Here is a 17,298-nt window from a genome sequence, read left to right as displayed (position 1 = left end):
CATGCTGCGGAGCAACTAAGCCCGTGAGCCACAACTACTGAGCCTGCGCGTCTGGATCCTGTGCTCCGCAACAAGAGAGGCCGCGACAGTGAGAGGCCCGCGCACCGCGATGAAGAGTGGCCCCCGCTCACCGCAACTGGAGAAAGCCCTCGCACAGAAACGAAGACCCAACACAGCCAAAAATAAATAAATAAATAAATAAATAAATAAATGCATTAAAAAAAAAAAAAAGAAATAGAGTAAAAGTATAGTTAACCATATACAGCAATAAGATAATAATTTTTCAAATAATCTTCCACTTTGTCACGCCAAGTTCAACATTGAAGACTTGTGACCTTACTGATAAGATGTTACTTTTATATAATCAGTCCAAACTCATACTACTTGGCAAGCATTTCTGAATGAGGTCATTTCTCCTTTAGTTTGCAGCTGAAGTAAGGGAACAGTGATAGAACATATCAACAGGATAATGCAATTCAAAGACAGATGGGTTGTATGGAAGGGTGGATCTTTTCTATATTTGAAATGATAAACTAACACAAATATTAAACTAGAATGGCAGGTTTCTAGTCTCGCTATTATTTATATTTCTCCTCATGTTTGTTATAATATTAGTGATTTTATATATATATAGTAAAAAAAAACTTACAGTAAGACTACGTTTTCTTTCAGCAATTTTAGGTCAATTTCTTCTTATTCCTATGCTAAGAATTAGCCAAACTCAAATATCAAAGGGTCAGATCTCTAAGATTCAGTGATTCACAACTCCTTGACATTCATTTTGTAAATTAAATAGTTAAAATATCTAATAATAGTTAACTGTAATATCAATTGTATATGTTTCCTGTTAACATCTTGTGCTAAGAATTAGCCAAGCCCGGATATTAGAAGGTTGACTTTTCAAGAGTCAATGATTCACAACTCCTTAGTATTTATTTTGTAATTATTGTTTAATATCATGAGGAAAAGTGTTCACGTATTGGAAAGAACTCCCTAAGTTAGAGACCATTTAGATTGTGATTTTAAGTCATGTTTATCCAGAGCCAAGGATCGCACTGTGATGGAACTGGGTTATATTGACAGTACTTCTGCAAATGCAAAACTGTTGTTATTGCTATTAGAATTGCTGTTATGTTTGCAAGGGTATCCAGTGCATCACAATTTTACAATTACTTTGTTTTGGATGTGTGTGTGTGTGTGTGTATGTGTATGTATATATATTTATATGTATATATGTATATATATACATATATACATATATATATATATATTTATATGTAAGAAGGATTTGTCAGGAAAGCATGGTTTGTTCTTGTCAATACAGTATCCTCTCAGTGGAAACTCTCAATAGGAAATCCTCAGTTCTGGATATTCCATAACATTTTACTAATCAGAAAAGAGGTACTAACATACTATTAAACAGAAAATCTGTTAGTATCTGTACACAAAAAAGCCATACAAATATACTGGGAAATGAAGTCCTATACCATGTGTAACTGTGAAATTAAATATCAATGCTCTATTTCAATGAAGGCTGGTAACTAAAAAAGCTAACCAAAACTAAAAATAAATTTTGATGAAATCTGATAGAGGACATGTCGACAAGACAAATATGTTGACTAAGAACTGTTCCAAAGCAAGTAACAAATGCCCCACAATTGAATATCATTTGCTGTGCTATTCACTGTCGTGGTGCTCCATTGCTAGGCGATGGCATAATTTCATCTTGTCATGCCTTACAAGGGTAAGGGCAGATGGCTCACTGGTCAGTTGAATTTTCTGTTCACTTTTTACTCTTTCTAGCTGCATTTTTCTTTATATGATGCAAGTGCTTCTTATCATTGACACAGAAATTCCATAATCTAAGAAACAAATTTGTCATGGATTTTATTTGCTGCAGAGGAGGTCCACCAGGAGCACCACCAGGACAAACATTCAGTGTTTACCATACGACTGGCATTCTTCTGTGGGCTGTACATGGACGAGCTAATTTAATTCTTACAACAGCCCTGTGAAGTGGATACAGTTATTATCCCCTGTCTTGGTCTGTGTTCCTCCAAAAGCCAGCTTGGAGACAAGGACTTGGGAGCAGATTGTTATTTGGAAGATGATACTGGAAGCGCGGAGTAGGAGTAAAATGAGGCAATAGTTTGTTAATAAGTTATTTACTGCTGCAGACAACTGGGACTTAGTCCCTGAGGGGCCCTCTGAGAAACTGTATGGAGAACACTTCAGAACTGGCCCCCTGAAGGCTGAGGTGGCTGCAGGATTTAGCTGGTAACTCCCATCCCTCATTTGTTGAGGGTCACTCCTTGGGTTTTAACTCCCCAGAACCTCTAGCCTGCCTTGTATGTAGATACAGTACAGCCTGGTGGCCAGATAATGCCATCAGACAGACAGCAGAAGGCTTTGGCCTTTAAGAAATTATCTGGCGATGGCCTCTGAGGTAGACCAAGGTGAGATGGGCAGGGCATCAGTAGCATCTCTACATCCTCACTTTATGAAGAAAGTAAGTCGTAGAGAGACTATGTAACTTGCCCATGTAGGAATGGGAATGGGAGACCTGTGGTTCACAGATCATGGCAGATCTTCATTCCAGAGCATGCAAATCTTAAATGTGCAGAGAGATGGGAATCTCATCTGCTGTGAAGTTATTTTATAACTTCCAAAACTTTGCTACACACTTTTGACAATCATACCTATTTTATTACATATCATAAGTAATAGCTTTTGTAGCACAATTTTTGCGCTCAGTGGGCTGGCTTGACCCTTCATATCTCTTAGTGTCAGCATTCAACCTTTCATCCATACTATGGAGGCATTAGGTGCAGGGTAATTGGGGTAGACATCTTCTTTGAAAGAAAATACATTCTTTTAATGTGACTATAAAAGGTATGCAAATATTTTTCAAGAACCTCAGAGTACATGAAAGCCATTTTGAGTTTGCTCAATTAAATTTTGGTGCTTGGAAATTTTCTTAATTATGTAGATAAAGAGGAAACTCAAAACTCTCTTGCCATAAAACTCCACCTAATCTCATTAAATGTTATATGTGAATCAGGTTTATTTACCTCACTTAATCATCATAATCATTGTGAGTGGTATTACTTGTCATACTATTTTAAATATGAGAATAAGGTCACAGAGTCACTTAGTTGTGGGTCCATCCAGCTCAGGTTGTCTGATTTTAGCAAATGAAGGGATTGTCAAAAAGACAAAGGTGGGGTTGCCCATTGTGAAGCATAGAGATTAGGAACCCCTAAGGCCAATGATGAAAGTGTCCATTCAAGCACTGATCGGGTAGAAATGTCCAAATGGCTTTGAGATCTTACAATAAAAGGGTTTAATAATCCCCAGAAGGAGCAGAGGGCCTAAAATCTTTACCTAAGAGTTGACCCAGGGCAGCCTCCAGACTACCAGACCTGCTAATTTGTCCAGGAGAGAAATTCTTTATGTGAAGGTACGTGAAAATCAGAAAGACTTGGCAGACCTGTCCTGATAGTTAAGATGAGTGAGCCAGGCTAACAGAGCTGAAGCCACTAAAGGTTTAAATCATATCACCAAACCAGGCCCCAGGGGCTCTTCAAATACACAGTGCCAGGGCTTCATTCAGGATCTCTGCGGATGGGATTCAAACTTGAGTGTTCTTTATCATAACTCCTAGGTGGTTCTAATATGCAACCAGTGAAAAACAGCTGCTGTAGTTTAAAAAGTTGACATTCTGGCTTACATATTTTAATAACTTGTGAGTTGGATTTCCATGTTAAAGAAACTTGTAAGTTAGCTTTCTGTAATAGTAACCTGTGGATTAGCTTTCCATATTATAATAATTTATGAGTAAACTTTCTCATGAGTTTGACCCTCTAAATCTAATCTCTGATACGTTGATGTTACAGTAATGTTGAGGTTCAGACCTGCATCATGATGAGTTTCCCAAGGCCACAGCATTCTCTGAGTCCTCCTGAGCTACACTGTCAAATACAGCCTCTGTGAGACGTGTGGCTATTTAGGTTTTGATTTAAATTTGCTAAAATTAAATAAAATTTAAAATTTAGTTACTTGGTCGCATAAGTCGCATTTCAGGTGCTCAGTAGCTACAGGTAGCTAGTTACTACTGTATTGGACACACCGATATGGAATATTGCAGTCACAGAAAACTCTACTGGACAGCCCTGAGCTAGATAATGAAGCGGACCCTCTTTTGCAGACGCTTGGTTCACTTTGTCCTTTTATCCAAATATGTATTTCACACACTTTCTCTCAGTCTAAAATACCTTATCCACTATTTGATATGTTAAATTACCCTTTATTTGACATATCAATAAAGAGATAAAGGTATTTTAAAGGCGGGGAAGCACACCACTGAGAGAAAGCAGGAGAGCAAATGTTGGAACCATACCCAGATTAGGTGGAGCTGGCTAAAGGAGTTCACGGCTCTTCTCAGAATTGCCTATCATTTTATATGTGTTTCTTCCCTATTATCAAATAGTAGTAGTCTTACCAAAGGCATAAAATGCGTTGAAGTAAGTAAATACACCATAACTATGAAGCTGTACGTCACTTTAACAATTTCTTTCCATATGCTTGAAATGTACTGATTTTTTTACCAGTTAGGGAAAGGAAATAAGACACAAAAACTACTGAGTAATTAAAATTTTATCTCTTAGAACCTGGAAGCTTACTCTTTTTAGTGAAAAAAGAAGCAGAGCCGTTTACAGTAAAATAATTAAGGTAAGAACAGTGCCATGTCTCATTATCTATATAAAGCACTGCAGTAGGAGTTGGAAGCCCTGGGGTTTACATCCTCGCTTCCGTGTGTATAAGATTTGGGCCTAAGGCAAACTCCTAACCTCTTTCAGCCTCATTTTCCTCATCTGTCAAGATGAACTCGGGTTGGGAAGTACATAAGACCCTCTATGTTAAATGTCTGTAGGACTTGACACCGGGGTAGATCATTTTGATCCCAGGTGACCTGGAGTTTTGAGTTATGTACTGTTCTTCCTCCAGGCCACGTATTATCCCCTCTTTTCTTATTGTTCACTTTAATTACTTACTGTAGAGCGCCCAAGCATCTCGACTTTTCTGTCAGACATCAGAAGGAGGGAAAATGCATCTTGTGTGAGCAAGATTGCAAATGTTGGAATTTTGTATCCAAAATATGTGGGGCTGGCTAAAAGATTCAAAATAAAAACAATTGCAAATGTGAAAATTCAGTAAGGATTATGGAAATACGGCAAAGTTTTTAACTGCTTCGTCCTTCTTTCTGAGAAAACAAATTTACACATAGGCCAACTTATGTTTTAAAACAAAGCCACAGTGGGTCGTATAGAAGAAACATACAAGACGCTGAGGACGGTCTTGGCACAGGTCATGAAAACCTGGAAATTCTGAAGCTAGAGGATTGTGAATCTAAAGTTGGATTGTGTATTTGCTTTAATGATTTAATATAAATATCTTCTGAGTTATTTTGAGTTGAACTCCTGTTGAAGGCAAAGAGTAAACAGCAGGAAAGAAGGTCTATTTAGGCAGAGAACAAAATTGTATTTCCGCAAATTTCCAACCTCTTTAACGTACTTGGAATAGTGTCTTAATGTTGTTACGCGTTTCCATTATGTTACTGACAAAACAGAGAGGAAAAGATATAGATGCTCCCATTTTTGTATTCACATCCCATCTGTAACAAAATAGCCCGTGCGATCTTTGGAGCCATGTAATTTCCTAGCTAAAAACTTAAGAACCCTGGGCCCCTGCTGGCTCCTTCTAGGTCTTTACATTAACAAATGCTTCTCTGATCAAAATGCCTTAGAGCAGTTAGGAATCCAGTAATATTTACTATCCTTTGATGAACCGAGTGGATAAGGCTGAGGCAGAAGCCTAAGGTAGACTGTAAGTTAAAATGAAGTGATATTAACTCTATTTGAAGTAATAAAATACTGCAGTTTATTCTACTGGGAGCAAAACAAATTCAAGAGGTCAGCGTTTTTCCTAATAAAATTTTTACAGTTTTATTTATTAAAGAAAAATACATGTTTCTCGTTGAAATTTTACAAAATATAGTTGTAGTAGAGGAAAATATCACCCCAAGTCCCACCTTTGAAAAAAGAGTGACCAAATTTTTTCTAATCTTTGTTTTCACATATGCAGCTCTGTGCTTTTACAAGAAAGAGTTCATACCGTAGATAATGCTTTGAAATCTAGATTTTTATTTGAAATGTTATGAAGATTTTCCTGATAATCAACTAATTTTTGATATTATAATGACTGTATAGTTTTCCATTGTTTGGATGTAGCCTAATTTATTTAATCACTTCCTTCCATGTTGGACATTTAGGTGGTTTGCATTTTTTAATATTATATAATGCTGTGGTGAATTCATTAAGTTAATTTTTTGCATACATTTAAATTATTTCTTTAGAATAAACTACTAGAATAGAATAATTAGATTAAATGATAGGCATGCTTTTAAGGTTTCTGTTACCTACTGGTCATCACTTTTAAGAATTTTCCTTCTCACCAGGGTGCCTGGTAGAATACTGAATCTTTCCCAACACTAGATACGGTCAGTTTTCTCCTGACCTTTGACAGTTTTGTGGGTAAAGAAGTATTGTTGCTCTGTTATTTTACATTTTTTGGTAGCTCTTTCATGTTTGTTGCACCCTGTTGTATCTTCTCTTTAAGGGCTGCCTGCTCCCACAACACTCTGATAATGATGAGAGAACTTCTCTCTTTTGATCTTTAATGCCCACAGCATAGGCAGAACCAAGAGGAAAGGGGAGTAGACAGGATCTGGAGAAAGATGAAAGCTACGTGGAGAGGAAGGCAGAGCACCGTAACCATAGTGTATGGGACGCGTGCCATCTGTGGTATTAGCTGGCATTGTTCTGATCCGAATGGGAGAAATAAACGTGGCCCCTGTACAGTCTCTGCTATGAAAAAACTTCTGCTTTATCTCCAGAGACAAGGCCTAAACAGTTAAGTGAAGATCTTTTGAAGTATCTACAAGAGGCAGCACAGCCTGTTAGTTGAGAACACACACTCTGGAGCCAGAGCTCAAATCCCGACTTTGTCACTTACTGGCTGCGTGACCTTGGTCAAGTTACTTAGTCTGTTTCTTAAGGCGTAAAATAGGATAATAACAGTGCCACCTCATAGGCTTGTTATGAAGATGAAATGACTTAATAAATGTAAAGTGCTTAGAATGGTGTCTGGTACATAGTAACATGTAAGCATCAGTTACATCAAATTTTTAAAGTACTTAGTGTGGCACATAATGGACTTGAAAAGTGTTAGCTGAATACATGTAACAAAGTAAAAGGCAATAAATATATAAACAGATTCCAGTATCTGTGGTTTAGACAAGTGGGGTACTATGTGTTAAAGGATAGTTTTCAAAGAAGTAAACTCATGAATCTCAGACAAATATAAAATAACCATGTCAAAGATGTTATTTAAGTCATTCACTAATAAAACAACTAAGATATTATAATGAGTTCAAGGAGGACCCAAAGAACAGACAAAGGTATGGGCAATCAGTGTTGAAATGAATTTGCTAGTAACTGCAAGACTGGCCTCTTCCACACGGCAGAAATTAGTTTCATCTCCACCAGACAACATTCCTGTGCATCTCTGTGGGCAAAATAATTTGCTGCTATCAGTCTTCTACTGGATTAAAAAATAACTCAAAGAGAAGGAAAGGTGCAGACCTCTGTAACATCAGATCACCAGAAGGGTCCTTTAGACACCATCCATAGAAAGAATCTTTTTGTCCATTTCAAAGACTTGCCTAGTTTCTCTTGATTTAGGAAAGTTTGCAACCAATTATTCTGAAAGTTACAGAAATGGCATTAAAGGAACCTATACCAGAATCTCAGTCTCAACACTTAGCAGCTTTGTGAAACAATTGCTTTGCCTCTTTGAGCATCAGTGACCTTTTCTGTAAAATGATGATTGATAACAGTATCTGGTTAATGGGAGCTCTTATAAGATTTAAATTACATGTGTCTAAAGCTCCTGATCCAGTGTGTGACTCATAGTAGACATCCAATGAGTGGTAACTATTACTGTGCTAATTATAATTAACTGAATCAACCAAAGAATAATTGTTCAGTTTTGCTTCTGCCACAGCCAGTCAACCTAGGTAGCAGTTACATAGAGCATTAGGTACAGCCCTGGGGAAGGAAAGTGCATGGCTCCCAGGGGACATGGGAAACATGAGCTTGATTAGAGAAGGCTACTTGCTAGATGCTGGGAAATAATGCCAAGTAGGTCACATCCAGCCTCTTGAGGAGCCTTGGAATCCAGAGAGAAGAGTTGGGGCTCTGTCAGTAAGCATCCAATTCAGAATCATCTGGAGTGCAGAATCCTGGGCTTCACCCCAGATCCACTGACTTAATAGCTGGCAGTTGGGAATCTGTATTTTATCAAGTTACTCAGATGTCGCTTGAGCACATTGAACCTTAAGAATCACTGCTGCAGATAAAAGATATAAATCTTTTTCTGGAGTCATATTCTTGAAGCATTGGAGTAAAGTGAAATAAGATGGGCCTTCCAGCCATTGCACAGGATAACTTTCTGGATGAAAAGATGAGGGGGGACTGAAGGCAGGAGGGAATTGACAGGAGTAGGCACACGCCGTGACTTGGGTGATGAAGAACTTCATTAGGGTGGGGATGAATGTAGACAGGAAACAGTGACTCTAAGCATCATCATAAAGAAGGAGAATTTAATGACTAAGAGGCTAGGAGACTCAAAGTAGAGGACAGGAAGTATTCAAAACTGACGACATGATTTTAAGTCCAGGTGAATAGAGGAATAGAGATTCCCTGACACAAACAGAGAATTGAGAATGGTCAGTTTTGTGGAAAGATAAGGTAAGTTTGGAGCATGTTGGAGGATGGTGGTACTTTTAAGTAGAAATTTATAGAAAATAATTGAAGGAAAGGGGGGGCTCCAAGCTGGAGTGGCAGGTATTGGCTAGAACAATAGATGAAACTTTCATGGAACATCCTGAGATAAGGCTTCTCTCTTCGCCTTCCTTTTTAGATTGTCAAAGTATATGTTATTTCATACACAAAGGGTTACATGAGCTAAATGCTCATCACTTGAGAAACCTAAAATGGATGTTTTAAATTTAGGCATTATCCTACCTGTAGAGAAAAAGAAAAGCTGTATTTACAGTTTATTTCAAAGATCAAAATGTATGGCATAGTTGATAAGGTGAACGTATTAAACTATTTTCCTCTTTCTAGGAAGGATGTAAAGTTTTTAAGCGTTGTGCAGGGTGGTTGGAAACTCTCTTGTATATCCCAGTGAGGTGTTTGGTGAATGCTTAGTTGTTGAACTGAATTTTAAAATGGTACCTGGCAATATACAGCCTCCCTGTACCTCTGGAGTTAAGCCTGTTTCTGGTAAATTCCCTGGGTTCAATTTCCAACTATGCTACAGTCCTTTGAGAGGCTAATTAAGATCCCTAGCTAATATGGGAATTGTTGTCTGAAAATTAAAAGTTCGAGTATGCCCCAAATCTCAGACTTACTTAGTCCACTGGGAGACTTCCCAGGATTAAATATGTCCTTAACCCAAACTGTTGATTCCAAACGACTGTCTTGGTTGAAGTACAATTTCTAAAGGGTATATGAGACCTTTCACTGCTCTTGTAAGTTACACATATTTCTACCAAGGTAAAACTGTTTTTTAAAAAAGCACTTTTGGTTGTATTTTAATTTTTGTCTTGATCCTACTTTTAGTAAAAAAAGAAAAACTATATTATAATCATTTAGTGTGGTCAGTAGTTAAAGGGTTTTATTGATCACTGTATAAACAAAAAGATGGGCATATTCTGAGAGGAAATAAGTCTTTAATGTATTTCTAAACTCGAGGCTGTGGCATGCTCATGCAAGGATTAGAATTTATATACATTTTTATTGTTGTCTGGTATTCAGCAGTATATATTTTCACACAATATATTGTAAGGAATACTGACTATAAAATGCATTATGCAAGGAATCTCATTGTATATTAAATATTTATTGAATCCAAGTGAATAGCTTCTTTGTATTTTCTAAACTTGAAATTATATCTACGTATTGTTATAAAAATCACATTGTTTTCAATAAATTTATATTTGATTCCCGTCCTTAACATCCTATGATATTTATGTCAATTAATTAAATGAATTAATTAAGGTGCTTTATAGACTTTTTTTGTGATTTTGGTGTACAGAAATTCAAAGCAGATTCAAATGTATTTTCTACCAAATGCTTTACTTGAACTTTTGGATTGCATCAGATATGCAAAGAACAAATAAGTGCATTCATTCATTCGACATTCATTTGTTCTGTGCCAAAAATACAGCAGGAAACAAAGCATGGTGTGGTTAACTTGCACTTTATCTAGTCTAAATCAATAATGATAATAGTACCCTACCCTCAGATAGTAATTTTGACCAAGTCTTTGTGATAATAAATTAATAAAACCTATAGATTGCTTCTAGAGGCAGAGGCCATGGAAGAAATTCCATGTGTAGAACTGAACGTAGAACTCAAATTTTAATTAATTCCTACTAGTTTTCAATAATACGGAGACCTACACTTTCAAGTTTGGGATTTCACTTTCTCCTTCACATCACCAGCAAACTCAGTGTTTACTAAATGCCATTGATTGATTTGACCCATGGTAAAAGGACAATTTAATATAACTGGTGAGACATGTCTGAGCCTGGTCATTTTGATTGCCAATATTTTATAATCTATGACTTTAGAAATGTAAGCTGTTTTACTTTTTTTTTTTTTTTAACTGTGCACCATTAATGAGTGGTCTTTATCTTTTATTTGTGCACTTTTTTTTTCCAGGTTTTAGGGGAAAAGCCGGAGCTTAGGGATGGAGAAGAGGATGACGACATTATAGCAGACATAACTAACAGGAAAATGGCTAAACTCTACATGGTGGGTTCACTGTGAGGGAGTTCTGTTGTTTTTACTGGACTGCAAGCTGCTGCGGGGGGGCCTGTACTGGGAGGGACTCTTTGCTGCAGATGGCAAGTCTCCTCATTGCCCTCAAAGAGAAATGTGTGGGCAGAATCCGTTCTTTGCTCTAGCATAGTTATTTAAATTCCTCTTTCTATTACTTTTAAAATTTTTATTAAAAACAGCAAATAATAATTTGCTGTGATTTAAATAAAATTATACATTGTTGCCGTATTCATTTGCAACAATATGTTTTGATACATTACATTCAACAAAATGTTTCCTTCATGAAGTACAAAAACTTTGTAAGCTTTTTCTTATAAGATCTTAATAAGCTATAAAATCATCCCCTTATTTAAAATATCCTGTTTAGCCATCATGGAGGCTTTCTTTGTTATAAGCGCAAGGCTATCAAATCAAACAGCTGGAAGGAAACAGGGTAAAAACTGTCCTGGGCATTGGCAGACTTAATTCCATGTCAGCTCTGTGGAAAGGACTGCCTGGGTGACCTTGGGCAAGACATGGCCATTCTGGGTCTTAGTTTTCTTATCTGAAAAAAAAAAAAAAAAAAAGAAATTAAATTAGAAAATTACTCAGGTTCCTTCCAACTCCACAATTTTATGATTTTATTGCTGGTGAGGGTAACAAAATCCACAAGATGTACCAGTTGAGGAGACGGTTCAGATGGGATCCTTCAAGCATTCCCTCCCCTTGTAACTTTCTAAGCATGTGATTTGGAGCAGACCTTAATCTCCCTGCAGAACTGAATAGTTTTCTCAGCTCTTACGAGAAAGAATTACATTTGCTGCTCGTTAAAGGGATCTTCTGGCTCAGACACGCTGTGATTTTAAATGAAGATCAAGTTACTAACTTGTATAGAAGAACTTCCTTTTTGTAGAACGGAAGGGGAAGTAGATTCTTTTCCTCCTAGATGGCAAAGGAAAATGTGGTTACCACTCCTACATACTGATAATTTTAATATAAGCCACACAGAAATTGTTATTCTAAAGACTTTGTGGCAGCTTATTTTTTTATTACTGTTTCTAAAACCCAAGTGCAACAGTTTAACAAATATCTTTTATGCCACATCATCAAACAAACCTGTTCTCCCTCTTGGACAGCATTATGGGAGAAGGGAAATAGTTTTAAATGTGAACATGTTAATCCTGAAATAATGCTCCCTCTAGTGGATCTGTAATGTATTGCATACATCCAACTCTAAAGTCCTTTTGAAAATATTTAATTTGGGATTGCTGAACAGAGCTGGGAAGCAGAGTCACCTAGGGTGATTTCTAAAAATACAGAGTTCAAGCCCTACCACAGTGCTGCAAAACCCCACCACTGATCTAGGTAGGGCCCTCAAATCAGCATATTTAACAAGTGCCCGGGTGGATTACCTTGCAGCCTACCAGGCCTTTGAAAAACAGTGAATTCTAACGTAGCAAATTTTGTAAGATCACCTGCAACTTAAAAAAAAAAAAAATTCTGTAGTCATTTACAAACTTCAAGAGTCTAGGTAAGTTTACTTGTGACACAGTTTTATTTGTGACAGATGATATTTATTTTGATAATTTACACAAAAGTATTTAAATGAGGTAAATTACAGGCCCCATATTGAAAAAAATCTGTAAGCATAAACTGTAATGTATCAATGCCTTCCTTAGCACAGTGTCTGGCATATGATAGTACTCAGTAAATGTTGAATGAATGAATGTTTAAGCTTCAGCTTTTTGTGTGTGTGCAATGAGTGTAAGTTTATTACCTATTTAAAAGATTGTTGAAAAAAAAAGATTGTTGTATTAATAAAAATTAAGAAATAATCTTGTTAAAGTTCATTGTGTGGTGCCTAGTATATATGAAGTCACAACAAACCTTATCCATTATTATTATCATTATTATTTTCTGTGTTGAAGCTTAACTTTTTATTAGCAATACTTTTACCCCAGAGGATTTTTAAAAAGCCTTTCTAAGGGTATAACTGGGCTCATGGGGTTTTTTGTTTGTTTGTTTTCTTTGAAATAGCTTTGTTGAGATATAATTTACAGATTATAAAGTTTATCCATTTAAAGTGTACAACTCAGTGGCTTTTATTACATGTACAGAGTCGTGCAATCATCACCATGATCAAAGAGTTTAGAACATATTGATCATCCCCAAGCAAGCTCATGGTTTTCATGTTAGGTTTCAGATGCCAGTGGCTCCATGAAAGTGAGCATGGTGGCAGAAGAAAACCCCTTCTCCACGGCGATGCTGCTTTCTGAAGAATGCTTCATTTTGGACCACGGTGCTGCAAAACAGATTTTTGTATGGAAAGGTAAAAAATGCCATTGGTATTGTTGATGTACTTCAGATTTATACATATTTCTTCGGAAAGGTAAATAAAACAGCTTTTCTGACTTAAAGAAACCTTACCTTTCTGCGTGATCTGTAAAATGCAGACATCAAAACCATATTTTCTTCCTACCAGCATTATTTACCAGGGATGATGGGGTGAAAGAAAGCCTTTGGGCACTATAAAAAGAATCTTTTTTATACAGAGTGTTCATTACAATATTATTAAATATATTTAGTATACTAGGAAAATTCTGCTATTCTTTCAGGGTTGTAGTTAAATTCAATTATTATTATGTTTACTTTTTGGTGCACAAGTATTTCTTAATCATATAATACCTTGCTTCTCTGAAATTCTGTCTCTTTCATATATCTTGCATGTTAGGTAGAGATGCTAATCCCCAGGAGAGAAAGGCTGCCATGAAGACAGCTGAAGAATTCCTAGAACAAATGCATTATTCTACTAATACTCAGGTGTGTGTGGAAATGAACTGGCTAGAAAAAATGTTTTTAAACATGGGAGCTCATGACATCGCCACAAAACTCATGAAAGAATTTGGTTCAAAATAACGTATGCACGGAAGTCATTCTCACATGTGTGCCATGCTGTATCATGTGTCCCTAGAACTATATCTGTGTGGAGGATGGGATTTTGCAGAAATTGGAGATCAGACCTTCCACGGGACTTTGTGATGAGAATAAGAACACATCCACTTCCTCCACAGCCTTTAAGTCAAGATGATCAACCACAGTTGAATTAACCGAGAGCATGTATCAGTTATTCCTTAGGGCAATTTGTATGGACATGGACTAATGCCCAGAGAATAGTTGCCTTCATGGAGATCAACATAGACACTGGATAGTTGCTCTTCTTTTCTGAATCACTCAGCCTCATCTTTTCTCTTCATTTTTATATCCTGGCACAAGTAACACAATGAGATCATTTCTTTCAGGTCACAGACATCTTATGAACCTAGTGTAGGAAAACAGTCAAACTTATTTGACTGTAATGGTAACATACGAAATAACTTTATTCTTCTCTCAAACATCCAGATTCAGTGGCAATTACTTTAGCCGTAAGAAAAAAAAAAGCCAGGTTGCATTGTTTTAGCTTCGTATTTGATAACCTTCCCTTTTGCACTCAATTCAGAATCCCAGCTTCTAAGTTTACATCTGTCATCACAAAAAAGAGGATCATCTTTGCATTTCCTCAGTTTTTGTCCTCCACTACTAGATTAATGTTTCTCCTTGGTCTCTTATTTTTCTGTTTATAATTATTATTATTTTTTAAATTTCAGATTCAAGTTCTTCCAGAAGGAGGTGAAACACCAATCTTCAAACAGTTCTTTAAGGACTGGAGAGATAAAGATCAGAGTGATGGCTTTGGGAAAGTATATGTCACTGAGAAAGTGGCTCAAATAAAACAAATTCCATTTGACGCCTCAAAATTACACAGTTCTCCACAAATGGCAGCCCAGCATAATATGGTGGATGATGGTTCTGGCAAAGTGGAGGTATTTACATGTTTTTGTTCATTTGTTTGTCCTTGTCAAGCCCATTTATGCCAAGATATGTGGAAATATAACTTCAGGAAACTTTGTAAATTGTGAATTTTTATTATTAATAAAAATGGTTCAAGACTGTATATTAAACCAGGGAGTTCAAAGCTGGAAGAGCTGTTGTCTGGCCTTCAGGCCTAGTTTACGGTGTGTGTGCTGAGATTCTGAGAAGTTAGGCGATTTGTGCAAGATCACCTGATTATCACCTTAGAGGCCTCCGTGCAACCCAGCCATCTCCATCTTGTTTCCTGGTCCAGAAATGCTCCTGCCCTTGGAACCGGGATTGTCCAGTGAGGGCGCATTGCTCCAAAAGCACCCACTACATAAGTCTGTCCTTCCCTTGCACCGTAGAGGCATTCACAAAGGCAAATTGGGCATGTGTCATGTGCCAAAAATCACAGATATTTTTAGAGCATTCAAATTGAGTTTGTTGGCTATTGCTATTTTTGGACAAAAATTGTTAAAACCCTCCTAAGAATTCTCCCTAACTAAAATCTCTTGACATTTAATCTGCTGTTGGGTCATCTAACTTAAGGGACACTGGATAATGTCACTTCCATTCTAGAATAATGTTGGTGGCTCTCCACAGTCTTCCTGGGAACGTCCATCCTCAGGTGGGCCTCCCAGACCTCCATGATTGACCCTTGCTGTCTGCACCTCAGCCTTCCACAGCCTTGAGCACTCTTCCCCTCTGCCATCTGGCTAACATTCCCATTCCTCCTTTGTAACTCCATTAAGTCACAAGCTGCACCTCTTCTGAGAAGCCTTCCCTCCACACTGAAATGACCTTTCTCTGTGCTTAAGCCATAAGTAATATTCTTCATAGAATTTATCATATAAGTACCACAGAATTGTTCACTTACTTACAGGTTTCTCCTCCCAGACCTCTTGTCAGTTCCTTGAGGGAGGGAATTGAATAATTTATCGCTCTATTCCCAGGGCTTATCACAATGCTTGGACCAAAGTATACAGTAAAAAGATTTAAGAGTTTTTTCTCTTTTCAAAGACATGAAGTGTGAATCTAAGCTGTGCAGGGGTTGTGGGAACTGCAAAGGGAGAAGTGCCCCCCCACCACCCCCGGCCATGATCGCTGTCAGAGGGGTATTAGCTTCTGGGGCTGGGTCTGTCTCCTGCTCAGACATCCTTTTCTGGAGCTCAACACAAACATGGCAAACGTGGCTCCCAGCACCAAGTGTGTCCCAGCTGCAGTCTCCACGTTAGGGCACAGCATCTCTGAGATGCCCTCCCATGCCATCCCAGGGATATTAACATCCAGGGCTTTCTCTAGGTTTTTGGGTTTAGCCAGGCCATGCTGCCATTGTTCCTCTGGGATGGCGTGGGAAGGCTGCTCTCTGAAAACTCTGCACTGCTCTTCTGCACTTGCTCATCTCCTTATTTCAAAGCAAAGGGACCATCCTGAGCCTCCCCAGGACCCAGGCGGGACGGTGCTCGCGCACAGTGCCTGCAGTCTCTCACTCAAGTGTTACTTTCCCGTTTCATTTACAACTCTCATCTCTCCAACTTTTAATCCTTAATTAAAAGTGTCTTTAATCTGTGACGAGGATAAGGAAATAGAAAATAACTAGTTCTGCCTGCTTTTATCTTAATCAGTCTCATGCCTAGATGGTGGCTTTTGAAAATAGAAGTCATGCAATTGGTATTTTTATTATTTGGTCACAATCTGCCACTCTTACCTGGGAAAACAATAGTCTCATGGCTTAAAACACAGGGAAAAAGAAATTAAAACAAAATTACTTCCCAACTGGTGAAAAATTTTATGTAAGTTAAGAGATGTATTTCTGAGCGGAATATTTCAGTTTGTTATTCCACTAGAGTGTCATGTTATTTTCACTAATCGATCAAACAATATGTACTTATTAATCAACAGGCTCAGAACTGAGCTAAGTACTGTGAAGGGTACCAAAGAACTATAAGTGCTTAAAAAGTCAATAACCAAATTGCCAAATTGATAAAAATTTCTTCCTGTTGCTTAATTTGTAAACTAGTTAGAAAAGTAATTTAAAAGTTGCTTAATGACAGATCTAAACCAAAATGTTTTTTAAACCTCTGAGAAGTATCATTAGATCAAGAAAATGTTGATTTTGGTACACATATTTCATTACTTTTAGATTTGGCGTGTAGAAAACAATGGTAGGATCGAAATTGACCGAAACTCGTATGGTGAATTCCATGGTGGTGACTGCTACATTATACTCTACACTTATCCCAGAGGACAGATTATCTACACCTGGTAAGTCTCCCTCTTTCATAAGATCTCAAGTTCCGTAGAGGCCACATTTTGCTCCAAAGTTAAATTTCATTAAATTCCATGCAGTAGGGGGTAGAATTATCCTATAAATACGCCCGTGAGGTTTGTATAGCATGCAAGTAGTATTCTTTCGATATGATTTTGACTGTATTCTGCAGCTGCTGTCCACAAGCAG

The 17,298-nt window shown here is 37.4% G+C and overlaps 1 protein-coding gene across 1 annotated transcript in view; it reads left to right on the top strand.

Annotated features, from left to right (window-relative positions):
- SCIN (scinderin) overlaps positions 1-17,298 on the top strand; it is an 81,106-nt gene that overhangs the window by 34,926 nt on the left and 28,882 nt on the right. Inside the window, exons 5-9 of the mRNA XM_068549968.1 lie at positions 10,851-10,943; positions 13,146-13,278; positions 13,681-13,769; positions 14,594-14,809; positions 16,984-17,105. Coding sequence (XP_068406069.1) covers positions 10,851-10,943; positions 13,146-13,278; positions 13,681-13,769; positions 14,594-14,809; positions 16,984-17,105 — 653 coding nt within the window. The remainder of the gene's footprint in view (positions 1-10,850; positions 10,944-13,145; positions 13,279-13,680; positions 13,770-14,593; positions 14,810-16,983; positions 17,106-17,298) is intronic.

Source organism: Eschrichtius robustus, chromosome 8 (assembly GCF_028021215.1).
Source record: "Eschrichtius robustus isolate mEscRob2 chromosome 8, mEscRob2.pri, whole genome shotgun sequence".
NCBI lineage: Eukaryota > Metazoa > Chordata > Mammalia > Artiodactyla > Eschrichtiidae > Eschrichtius > Eschrichtius robustus.
This window is presented reverse-complemented; position numbering and strand designations above follow the sequence as displayed.